Source organism: Centroberyx gerrardi, chromosome 5 (assembly GCF_048128805.1).
Source record: "Centroberyx gerrardi isolate f3 chromosome 5, fCenGer3.hap1.cur.20231027, whole genome shotgun sequence".
Lineage (NCBI taxonomy): Eukaryota > Metazoa > Chordata > Actinopteri > Beryciformes > Berycidae > Centroberyx > Centroberyx gerrardi.
Window position 1 is genome coordinate 9574050 of NC_136001.1, and position 12831 is coordinate 9586880.

The 12831-nt window shown below is 40.7% G+C and overlaps 1 protein-coding gene across 1 annotated transcript in view; it reads left to right on the forward strand.

Moving 5' to 3' along the window:
* The window catches only part of grm7 (glutamate metabotropic receptor 7), a 240736-nt gene that overhangs the window by 172585 nt on the left and 55320 nt on the right, over nucleotides 1–12831 (forward strand). The window contains exon 7 of the mRNA XM_071915348.2: nucleotides 9323–9462. Coding sequence (XP_071771449.1) covers nucleotides 9323–9462 — 140 coding nt within the window. The remainder of the gene's footprint in view (nucleotides 1–9322; nucleotides 9463–12831) is intronic.

Below are 12831 nucleotides of genomic sequence, written 5' to 3' on the forward strand. Positions count from 1 at the left end.
AAAGCAGAACATAAAAACACTGCTAGCTGTAAAAGTTGACAAAACTGGCTCATAATATTGCCTCTGGATCATGGTCTTAAGGTTATGTATCTTTTACGCTAATCTTGCCCTCCATCATGTCACATATGGAGCTGTCCTATATCAAAGCCTCGGTTCTCGCCTTGAGACCCAGGCTCTTTAAAGCAGACTAATCATCTTGCCATGTGTGGACCCCACAGATCAAGGCTCATGATCTATTTTGGGATTTTTGGGTCCCAGCACAGAGTGAAGGAAGAACACTGCTATATATGGTTGTGCTTCTGTCTCTTTGGAGCACATACTGCTGCTTGCTGTTGCTGTTGTGTTATGGTGCTGAGAATCGGTTTTAGTTTCAGAGAAATAGATTAAGCTACACTAGGCAAATTTTTTATGTAAACTACACTGAATTATAACAGAAAAGAAAACAGAGAAAAGCATCCCATCCCACCGTAATTGAGACCCCATAGATCCCCTCTGTTTGCCTAAATAAAATTCTAGTGTTGGGCATGTATCTCCAACCACAGCAAGTGACAAATCGAAACGTAACAGTGAAATACAAACTGTCTCCTAAACAGCAGAGCAAGCTTGACTCACCAAAGTTAGATCTTTTCCTCTCTCATCCCTTTGGTATCTTTTGGTAACACGACCACAGACTGACCACCTTAGTGTCCTGTGTGCAGTTTGCTGATGTCACGTTACATGATTTCTGGGTATTGAAGTTCAAATTCATCAAATAGTTACCTCTCACTGCCATTTGGAGCCACCTACGTGCAAAGCTGCTTTGTGCAGCTTTATTACATTTCATATTTGAATGGAACTGGAAATGGAAATATTGACAAAAAAAAAATAATTCTGGGATGAGATTCAAAATGCGTCTCTGAAACTGGCCATTGTTTTCTGAAACAAGAAACAAGACTGAATAGACTGAATTTAGGTCCAAATTATGCTTGAAACCGTGGCTCTTCATGGATTTTTACTAATTTAAATCGCTCAAGGTGCTGTGTGATGCAATACACTGCACTTAAATGTAGCCTATACTGTATGATGTAATGTACTGCAAAATACATGTCCGTGTTACAGTGTGTGGGCTATTTTGATTGACGGCAACTTGAGTCAAAAATCACCATCCAGTCTTTTAAAAAACTAAAAATGTGTCTAAGAGGCCATAGAAACCACTCAATAATGTTATGGTTGTTCACACTAGAAAGGACAGTAGATTCTCTTCTGTGTGAGTATTTTTAGTCCACACCATAAGAACTGTGCCTGCCAGCGCAATAGATGACAACACTACTCATTAAGCCATTTCAGTCTTGTGTTGGGAAAAGGACAGTATATCTGCAAGAGCTCAAACAGCTCCTGTGATTTTGCTAGATATGCTTGCTAAATCCGGCGTAGGAGCGGCTATGAAACTTCATTAGGCCAACATGCAACATCTCAGCCGACATCGCCATGTGTAGCAGTGTTTCAGTGTTATTACAGTAAAGGGGGATGAGGCTGCAGGGGATGTTTACTCTGTAGTTAACAGAGGATGTATTTGACAAATTGACAGACAACAAGGCTTTGCGTCTGTTGGTGGTTGTTCATGCAGTAAACGGGCGGTTGTGTGAGCCGTGATAACGTCGCCATACCCGCCTCCTTTCAGAATGTCACATCATTTTTTACACGGGGCACCTTATTTACATGGCAGACAGGTGACAACGTCGATATCACCCAGTCTTTTAAAGGAAAAAGGGAAAGGGAAAGGGAAAGGTTGATGGATGCCTCTTACATGAAACAGAGCAAACCCAGTGTTTACTGGCATCACAGAATATACTGTAGCATCATGTCTTCCCTGAAATAGGTATAAAGAAGATAGTCAGTCTTGGGGGAAAAGACTGTGAAACTGTACTTTACCAAATTACTATTTCACAATGATAACGGGTAAATTACATTGGCAGAAAATAGCAGCTTGAGGACAATAGAGCCCAGTTTACCATGAGGAACTTCAGCTGAAAAGAATAAAATGCCAGAAATTTAAGAATTTACATTTCTGAGGAAGTGTCTTAGTGTACAGGTATTGTAGCAGGTGAGGTGATGGATGGTCTCCGTCTCGGTCTCCATGGTTACGTTGCCAGGTGGTGAGATTTATGGCTTTCAAAATTCGCTTTCCGGACTGTACTCTCTGTTTTGGAACAAAACCTCTGCGAGGACTTTCATTTCCTCCCGCCACCTATTTGCATTTTCAACCACTGAAAGGACGGTTCTGCGACCGAGCCAAAAAAGCAAATGGCAAAGCAGAATTTGTTTCCATATTTTGCATCCTGATATATTACTTCTTCACATTTCTGTTGTATCTCTGCTCTAATTAGCTTGCTTACTCGTCTCTATTGTGAAAATGCAACTTTATTGTTTATGTGTCAATCACAGGCCGCTGTAGCTGAAGGGGACAGGAGGGGTGGGGGTTGTGGGGGGTGTACTTGAGACCTGTCTGTTGTTGTTGCAGTTCCTAACTGGTCGCTGATAGAAGTCGATAAAGGTCATAGATTGCTTGATGTCTTTTAATTGACTGCTCGCATCTCCCCAAGGAAAGTTTTGATGGGTGTCTAGGTGCGCAGGGTTCTGGGTAAACCTTCCTGTCCTTTTCTGTGCCTTAACATGAACAAATTCAGACATGAATATGTATGCCAAGAATTTATGAGAGTGAGTCCATTTGCGATGCACTCTCAGGATCTGTGGATAGTGGACTGTTGAGTAGCAGGATTCGAATGATGTGGCGTCATGTTACACCTTGACATGCTGTTGGTAGGCAGACATTCCACACCTGCTGCACCATGTGAGAGAGACAGTGCAGGGGATTATCTCATAGATGACTTGAGCATAAAACATGACATTTGTTGAACATTAACCATAACCATTAACTGCTTTTGTAAAGATTACATTTTTCCATTTTCCTAATGAGCTATTATCAATATTACCTATGCTATTCATAATATTCTTTGCATATTTTATAGTTTTAATGCATGAAGCAAAACCTCGGCAATCTGCCCCCCTAGAGAGATTCTTCTATCAAGTAATTAGCAAGCTAATTTAAAATGAAAGTGGCAGTTAAACTGCTCACTCACTTTATTTTGCAGTCTTATTAATTACAAATAAAAAAGATCTGCCTGCAGCATTTCAGCACTCCTAACAGAACTTTACCTCTGCATGTTGTATGCAAAAAAAAAAACACTCATGAATTCAAAGATAAGTTTGTATTATTCATGATATATAATGGGAATGTTTTTATTCATATTTCAGTGATTATGTTTCAACTGGTGACAACACAAAGTTATGTTTTACTCACAGTGAAACAAGCATTCACTCAGATTTTGCTCATTATATTTAAACAGGTGATACCAATATACATTAAGCATGAAGCTATCCAGGCTCAGTTGGTAATGACTATTGACTGACCAGGTGAATCCAGGTGAAAGCTGTGATGTTATTGATTTTATCTTTTCCATTTTTATCTTATTCCTTTACCCATTTCCATCATGATGGGTAAGCGTAGAGATTAAAGGGGAGAAAGAAAGATTTAGGTTAATTAAGACATGAATTATCCAAAAGGGGGGTGCAACTCAATATTAGGAATTTGCTTCTGGATGCACCCTGTAATGAACGTCATTTGCATAGAAAGGGGTCATTTTTACGCTGAAATGCATATGGAAAACTTAATTTAAATATGCATGAACAGTCACAGCGCACTTTGTTGCTATTTCCTTGGCAGCGCAATTAAGTGCGCTTTCCGCCCACTGCAGGTGGTTTGTGAATCAAGATTTTTTTCAGATTTTTTGTGATGGTTCAACGGCTGCAAAAGCGTTGCAGTCCTTTTGTGAATTCACCCCTCAGTGTACACTAGATTCACATAACAAATACTCAGCACTCTCCATTTTCTACCAGAGAGAGAAGACTTCTTTCCATTTGTTGTTCCCACATCCCCATTTTAACAAACACGACCCAAATATTGATTCAGAAACAAAATCCATTTTATATCAAGAGGTTGGTCTATGTTGCCTGTGGTAGCTATTAACCCTAGTATTGATCTAAGGCAGTTGTCTGGTCATGGGAAGAATGACTAATTGAGCGAAGGGAAGTGCTACCCAACAACACCAGTTAGACACCAGTCAGACTGTCATACTACAAGGCTTTTAGCACTTTGAAACTGCCATTAAGTTATATTTCAAATTGAGAATCCATTTCTCTGTGATCCCAGTTGTCGGTCTAGCTTGCTGTATTGGATGCAGCAGCTATAAGTATTGATTAAAACCAGTTGCCTGTTCATTGAAAGAGTGAGTAATTGGATTTAGACCAGCTCCAGATTGTGCTCTAGATGCAGGTCAAGTTATATAGAATAAGGAATGGAAGAAGTTCACACCTATCAGGAATTTCTGTGGGATTTTTGATTCATTTAATTAATCACACAAGTTGGATTCTCATGTCACTGTTCATGTCATTTTGCTAGTAATTAAACAAAACATTACATTCATATAGTTTAAACAGTGTTTAATTACAAAACAAAGTGTTTGTTCTCCTGGTTCATTTGTTTATTCTTGAAAGCGTTTATGATTTAACTCATGGACATAAAATGAGAAGTAGCAACATCACTTGAAGTTTTTCCTACTGACGTCAAAGCCACTTTTTCAAAGGGTTCCTGAAACTATCTGTACAGCCCAGAGGGGAGATAAAAAAAAAAGGCTTAAAAGCTTTATGTATACTAATGTTTTACCCTTTTTCTCTAAACTTCACATTTTAAGGTGCATGTTACCATTACCTACTTACTGTATGTATCCAGGCGTGTCATCAACACACAGCAATGACTCTGTTTATGATCAAATGTCTCTGAAATCTAAAAAACAATAGCATAAAATGTAATTAAATTCTGCTACTCTTTAAAGAATAATAGGTAAGTCTGTGGTTGACAAAATTATTATTATCATTAAAATTATAGCATTTTATACCATGGTCTGGGTGAATACTCGATTCTGATTGGCTGCAGGGTGTCCATTAATTCCTGATAATGGACACCTACTAAATAGTTCCAGTGAAACTGTCTGTTCACCGTTCTAAATTAATGTGCTGGCTACGTAGTATCAGTCTGTATCTAAAATGAGTAACCATAGCAACAGGGATGCAGTCAAAGCCTCCGTTTACAATTTATTGCAACATGTTGTTCGTGAAAATCTTGATATTGATTTGGGGACAATGACATGGCTGGATAGCTAGCTAGTCTTGTTGTTAAACATACTGTCAAATTATATTCTTTGTCAACCGTACACAATGTTATTGACTTTGAATCTTGCTAGCATAACGTTAGCTTTCTGCTCATAGCTGAGCCAAAGGGTTCTATGAGCTGAGCGGACTAGAAATATCTCCCGTTGCCAAGTCGTATCTAAGGTTCGTCCTATTTACTGGAGTAGTGAACAACGTTTCCATTGCATAAGAACCTTATGGGATGGTAATGATTGTTCCAGGTATTAGTCAAACCCTCAGGTGTTACCAGGGAAACTGAGTTATGGCTTGTGAAAAACTTTAGATTTTGATTACAAAACGCATGAAAATATAAATTAATGGTCTTTTTTTTTTTTCTTTGGCAAGTGACCATGGTATAAGCGGGATAATGCCCTTCGAGGTGTCCATAATCAGGAATTAATGGAACCATCCGCCGCTGCGCATCGGACAGTTCTGGCCTCCCCGTCGTCCATTAATTCCTGATAATGGACACCTCGTCGGGCATTATCCCTTACTTAGACAATCTACTGCATAACAGATGATAAATTGTTTAAGTAATCTAATAAACCATATGGTTCATATTCGTAAGAATCAATTGGTTTTCTTCCATTTGTTTCAATCCTTGAATTTTTACAGTTCAGTAGACCATGGATTAGGCTTTTATGTTCACCAGGAGGGAGCGCAGCATGTATTTATCACGCACCATCATTCCGTTTCCTTTCATCTTTGTTTTTCTCTCTTTTTTGTCAATATAGCTTGACACTGCATGTACTTTGCATGCCTTCATCTGAATGATTTGATCTGATAACTTTTGATCACTGTGGCAAAAAAGATATTTATGCCGTGTGTGTGTGTGTGTGTGTGTGTGTGTGTGTGTGTCCATGTATATGTGTGCTATATGTGCAATGTGATTATTTCATGGTAGACTATATATACGTTTTGATTACAGTATATCAAAGAATATTTTTACTGGAATGTGAGAGTATGTTTGAATATCAGGTCTACCATAAGTCCTACCTTGCTTTAATCTTTCCTCAACCTGCCACTTTAAAAAGCTCTTTATAAGTCCAAAACATCACCATCATCTTCATCATTATCCTCAGCAGCAGCAGCAGCAGCAGCAAGACTATATTACTTTGATTGTGCAGTCTGAATGAAACCTTAATGTTTGGAATTTCAATGTGGCTGAGGTGGTTTGGAAAATACAGTTTTTTTTTGTATTCACAATTGAAGTGTGCTGGAGCTGGATGTGTAAAGCACTTAGAATAGGAGTGCTGACATAGCCCAGTTTGCTTTTTAGATTTCTATAGAACTGTGATCCTAGATGAGTGCTCCCCTTCTTGGAAGATTACTGCTTCCAATCTCTGGTCTAGGATAAGTGAGATCAGATTTGAGGATTTGAATATGAGATGTGAATCGAACCAGAGAGCTACAGATGAAGCCATTTTTGAAGTTTCACATCATACTGCATGCTTGCTACACTACTGCTGCACTGTTGCTCCACCTCTGAGATTAATTGTGCATAATGGTAAAATGTTGCTCCTTTTAAAGCCATCAGTAGGAACTAACAGTAGTCTTCAAGTACTAGTTTGAAAGTGAGCTGTTGCATGACAGCATGCCTATGCAGCTGTATCTACAACCTTTAAGAAGTGGGGGGATTTTTTGATGGCTATCACTGTAGTTAATAGGCTAGTTGGCAATTGTGCATGCTATGCTGCCTTTACATTACACAGTCACAGCCTGCGTGTAGAAGTTTAACCAGGTTCAACCTCTAACAATGTGTGTTGCACACCACTCCCAGCACTTGGCAGGCATGCTGTTCAACACTTGGCTACCATAGGATACAATGAAAGAATGTGCACCGAATATTGGACTCCAGCCTTTGAGTTTAATTGCTGACTTAGATCAACACAGCTATTTTTGTACACTTTGTGTGAATATAGTTATCTCTTGGTCATAGGCTCAATATCAAACTCATTATACATTTTAGTTGCTGGATAGAGCACACTGGGGTTAGGGTTAGTCTCTTTATGTCTAACTCATGGAGAGAAGTCATTCTTGTATTATCTCTGTTGGCAGTTTGCCTCTACCCTTGCATGGTTGGTGGAACGATTGTGTTGAGCTAATGCGCTTAGTATGCCCAAGTGAATGAGTAGAGCCAGCATGAATGTCGCCTTAGACACGCTCACACTAATAGATGCACGCATGCACTCACACACACACACACGTATATGCTCACATACTGTACATGGATAATACTTCATGCGCACGCACACAAACTTTAAGCGTTCACCTCTATACCTCTGTCACGCTTCTTTGCACATATCACTGTACAGGCATATACACGCAGGCATACACACAGACATGTATTCAACCCTACTGCGCAACATGAACACGTGAAATGAAGATGTAATAAATACAAAACAAAAGGCTACAGGACTCAGATGAGAGCCTCTGAAAACACAAGTGTTGAGGGTTAGGGTTAATCATCAAGGTAGTGCACAACTGCAAACTTTCGAGGAAAACATTTGCGAAAAAGAAGTTAGTGATCCAGTCTGCAGCTGGTGCTGGTTGTCAGGCATTATTGGCAGCTACCAATGGGAAGAAAGGAAGAACCTGCAATAACAAGTACACTTCCCTGCCAAAACAGCTATTCTAACCTAAGGATATCTCTGCATTCTCCTTCCTCTGCATTTGAAATTGAGCAGAAGGAGCTCAACACTCTCTGCCCCCTCCCCTATGTCTCTCTCTTTTTCTTTCTCCCTCCTGCTCTTTCTCTGTCAGTCTCCCTTTCTACTCTTTCTACTACATCTCTCTCATCCCCCCCCCCTCTCTCTCTCTCTCCCCCTCTCCCTCTCTTTCTAAATTCAATACAGACTTGAAAGAGACTCCTGGTCCACACCAAAGAGAGATGAGCCAAAGTAAATAAACAGAGTGTCTTTGAGGGGGCCTCCTAGCATCGCAGAATGAAAAGAACAGAGGAATAATAAAAGAAGAAAAAGCTCAGGGTGCAGAAGCAACAGACAGGCAGAGAGGACTGGGAGGTCAGAGAGCCAACCCATCCAGAGAGAGGATGCTGTTGAGTTGTGACATGCAGAACAGCTAGAGAATCTCAGAGAAGGATATGAGTGTCAAAACACCAGGATAAATTGTCAGGTCTGTCCGCTGCTTGCCATGCCTTGTCCGTAATACTTGATATTCAAACCAAAACAAACAAGCTCAGAAAATATCTACATAATTGACTGCTTGTTCATTCATTCATTCATTCTATCCACCTGCTTAATCCTCTTAAGGGTCAGATGAGACTATCCCAGCATGCATTGGGCAGAAGGCAGGGAGACAACTTGGACAGGTCGCTGGTCCATCGCAGGGCGAACACAGATAGACATTCACATTCAAACTATGGGCAATTGCTGCACAAACTATGCCTAACCAGTGTTTATACCTAACCAGGGGTAGAGTCCTTTCTGAGCCATGCTGCTTTCATGGATTTTCTTCTTGCGGATACATATAAAGGGCATTTTATACTTTAATGAAAATAGCGTCTCTGCGCGTAAACTGATGATATATGACGCATATTTGGGGTCTCCGCTTAGGTGTTGGAACCTGCCCAAGAATCTCAACTCTACGCAGAGTCGCACACTCTGATTGGTTGATCATAGGGGCGATCATGATGGCATCCAACTCTTCAAGCTCCAACCGCTCCAACACATCCCATTCTTTTTGTCATTCCTTTTGTCGATTGTCATCACGTCTGCTTCCTGTTCCTCTCTTCTATGTGTTGTTTTGGGGCAATATGATTTTTTTAAACACTGCCAGCCTGTGTACCTGATTTCAACAACATGCTAGGCACACATCAACGCAGAAGTCAAAAAATGTAAATGTGAGCGCCACTGCATTGCTTACTTTTGCGCTTATATTACGCTTACATTACGTTCTATAAAAAGAGCTTAAGGCTCTCGCTATTACGGAAACTTGATTTTCTTCTATGAGTAGAGATATGAAATGTAGTTTGATTGATTGATTGATCTAGTAACTGACTATTCTCCCCCCACAGGAAGCGCTGGTACTTCAGTGACTTTCAACCGTAATGGCGACGCTCCTGGACGCTACGATCTGTTCCAGTACCAGTGGAACAACGTGACCGGGCCGGGCTACCGGGTCATCGGACAGTGGATGGAGAACCTGCAGCTTAACGTGAGTGCAGAATACATGAAAACATAACACTGTTATTCTGGTAAAAATCATGTACGGTATTTGGAAAAAGTAAGTGTTTTCAACTATGACGCTTATTTTGATGGTCATTGATGGTCATGTATTTCTAAATTTATACAGTGACGTTAGAAACAGGCCCACGGGTCATGAAACTCACACAGCACATGAAGAACCATGTAAACTTTCACTTGAAGTAAGAAAAAGAAAAATACCAAAATTGTCATGTGGCAGTTGTGTGATAGGCATAATCATTACATAAGCAGACATAGACACGGTACTTACAAGGCAACATTAAACATGTCATCCCCCACTAATGGTGCAGTCCCCTTCATGGGCCATCAGTGACAAATATATAGCCTTTTTTTGTAATTGCAGTCTTTTTTGTCAATATTGTGGCCTTTTTTGTCAATATCAGATCAGTGATGTCTGAGATATCGCACGTGACACATAGACCAACAAACGAACAAACGATGTAGCACTCCATTTGGACTAATCTGTGTAACTTTGAATATCGAATAGCAATGGTGAGACGCATCATTCCTCCAAGATTTGTCAAAATCTGATGAGTGGTATCTGGTATATTATGTGTGATACATGGAGGAACAAAAAACAGTGTAGCGTGAATTGATCGTGAGCGTGAAGTGCAGCTTTATACTGTAAACATCACATATCCTGAGCAGGATGGATTTAGGGATTTAGGGCATTAGTCTGGTGGGGTTATTTAGCCGCCATTTGCATGCCAACTTCATTAATGAAACCCTATGTTGGCCAGGGTGGCTAATTTTGCACTTGGCTGCAAAGTACTTTTCTCAGACTTAGGCTGGGGACACACTAGAGGATTATCGGGCCAATTTACACCAGATTTGTCTATCCTGACAATTGGAGGAGAATTTTTGATTGGATGCAAAGGTAGTGTGAGGGGTTTGCAGATTCAGTCCTAACCACACCGATCGACTCGCAGACTGATCTGAGCCGCCCCAATAAAATCAACCATGTTTGACCACCCAACGTGTCTGGAACAAGTCCTGAAGTGTGTGGGGGGTCACGCATTCATTCATTCCAAGAGTGGAAACAGCCAATAACCAATGAGAACCAAGTTCACAGCGAGGTGAGAGGAAGCAAGCTGAGTCTGGCTGTTCACCTCCATTGATGTTTTGATTTGATTCATAGATCGCTTGAGTTCCTGTGAGATAAAAACTCTTCCAGTGTGCTTAGTGAGCTAAATTCCTGAATATGGGTCAAGTTATGACCTCCCATTCATTTTCATTTAATTCATTGTGTGTGTGTGTGTGTGTGTGTGTGTGTGTGGGGGGGGGGGGTATTAACATTTTACATTACATTTTATCATTTTAGTTATTTAGCTGACAGAAATGCAAATTAACATTTGAATCCTTAGAAATTGTCTAATGATAAAACTTTTGTGCTTCAAAAGTCTCACTTAGGAGATAGCAGAATGGTTTCAAACTATTAATTAAGAAGTACAAACTGTTAAGAGACAGGAAACCTCTCTGCTGCCTGGAAGCTCGAGTCTGGCATGGGAAGAAGTGGAATTGTATTTTTCTCATGTGCAGAGTAATTCCTGTCCCCAGTTTAAGCTTCCGTATGCTCACTGCTGTGAGTGTTGCATTATTCTACAAGGAAACTGGTGTATTGCAATACTTTTTGGTTTCCGGAGATACTGTATGCTGGACAGCAAAGTGATGTTGAATTATTAACCAAACGTTATCCCTCAGTTACAGGCACTGCCTTCCGGAAAGTTGGGCTAAGTCACAGTGTTGCCAAAACTATTGCTCTGGAGAATTCCATTTTTCAAACATCGCTCATAACTATATGTGAGCACACTGGAAGATCTATCAGTGTTCGCTGTGGGTATGAGTGTCTCTCTGATCCTAGCAAGGGTTGACACTGTTGAATCAGTGGAGATTACCAGTCAATATCTGTTCTGCTGCACTTACAAGAGAGCTCCAATCATCTCTAGGGAAATATGCTGATGTATACTGAAAATGTGGAAATGTGTGCAGTGTGGAAATTCAGCACATACAGGTACACAGAGTTAAATCATATAATGGATCTCTAAAAGTATTAAGTACTTTGCTCCATCATGCCTCAACATGCCTCAAGAAACCACAAAATGTAACACATTTTCCACAGTCCAGCCTGCTGTGTTGATTGCTTGATGTTACTGCATCTGTCCAAACATGCATAAAGTTATACAGCGGTAGCCATAGTAGAAATCCTCCCACCCTGCGTTACCACTACAGAAGATGAAATGGTACTTTAATTATCGGGGGACATTTTTTGCCCCCTTATTTTTGATTCCAAGAGCATTTTATGAACTTTGAAAGGCATTTTTGCCCCAAGTCCTGTTAATTTCTCCCCCTGATGCATACAAAACTGTGACTTCTACAACTGTAGATACTTGGATCCACATGCAAATGTGAATTTCAATTCCTCGTTTGCTGTCCTCCCGCTGTTCTCCAAGGGTTGGAGAGTGTGTGGTGTCCTGGTGTTTGAAACTGGAAAAGGAAGAGTTACATGTGTGGTTTCATGTGTTCATATACTGTACAGTCCACACTCAGAAACATGCCTCTATTTTCCGTGTTGTTCCTAGCAGGTAACAAACAGCCTTGTGTGCTATAACACTATACCTGTGACTTGATCCGCACTCCTTTGCTTCTGCATTCATGGCCATGTCTCTGCTTCTTCATAGCACTAAATTATTCACCTCAATAGCTCCTGGTAAGCCAGATGTGGCAGAGCCGTTGCTATTAGGCCTCCCATTATTGCTTCTTTCCCTCTGTCCTCACAATTCCTCTGTGTGTATTTTGTGGGGGGTGGGGTGGGGTGGGGTGGGGTGGGGGTGGGGGGGGCTGCTTTCCAGATTACAAAGGGGAACTATTACTGAAACTATATGTTCAAGAGTGACAGTCAAACCTAATACAATTTGGCCCAGGTACACGTTCACTGATTGTCTTATGCAATTTGAGATCAAGGCTTAGAGGAATAATAATCAGCATCTTTTTGAAGATCGGTAACCTTTGTTTGAACTTGGTGCCCGTCGAACCAGTGTAGGAGAAGAAGAAAACCCCCGGCCCTTAGGGGCTGTCTGGCACGTTATGTATGGATCAATTATCCTAATGTGCCGCAGTGACATACATGATCTGGCCTACATGTCCTATTATGCTACGTGTCTGGTATCGCAATGTGGGGAGGAGAGGAGAAAAATGATGCTGAAATTAGTCTGAAATGTAAGACTGACGGAGCAATGAAACACTCAATACACTGCAATACTTTACTTCTCTCAGTCTGATTTTCTGGTCTGTGGTTTCCCCATACTCTCGTTTGTTTTTG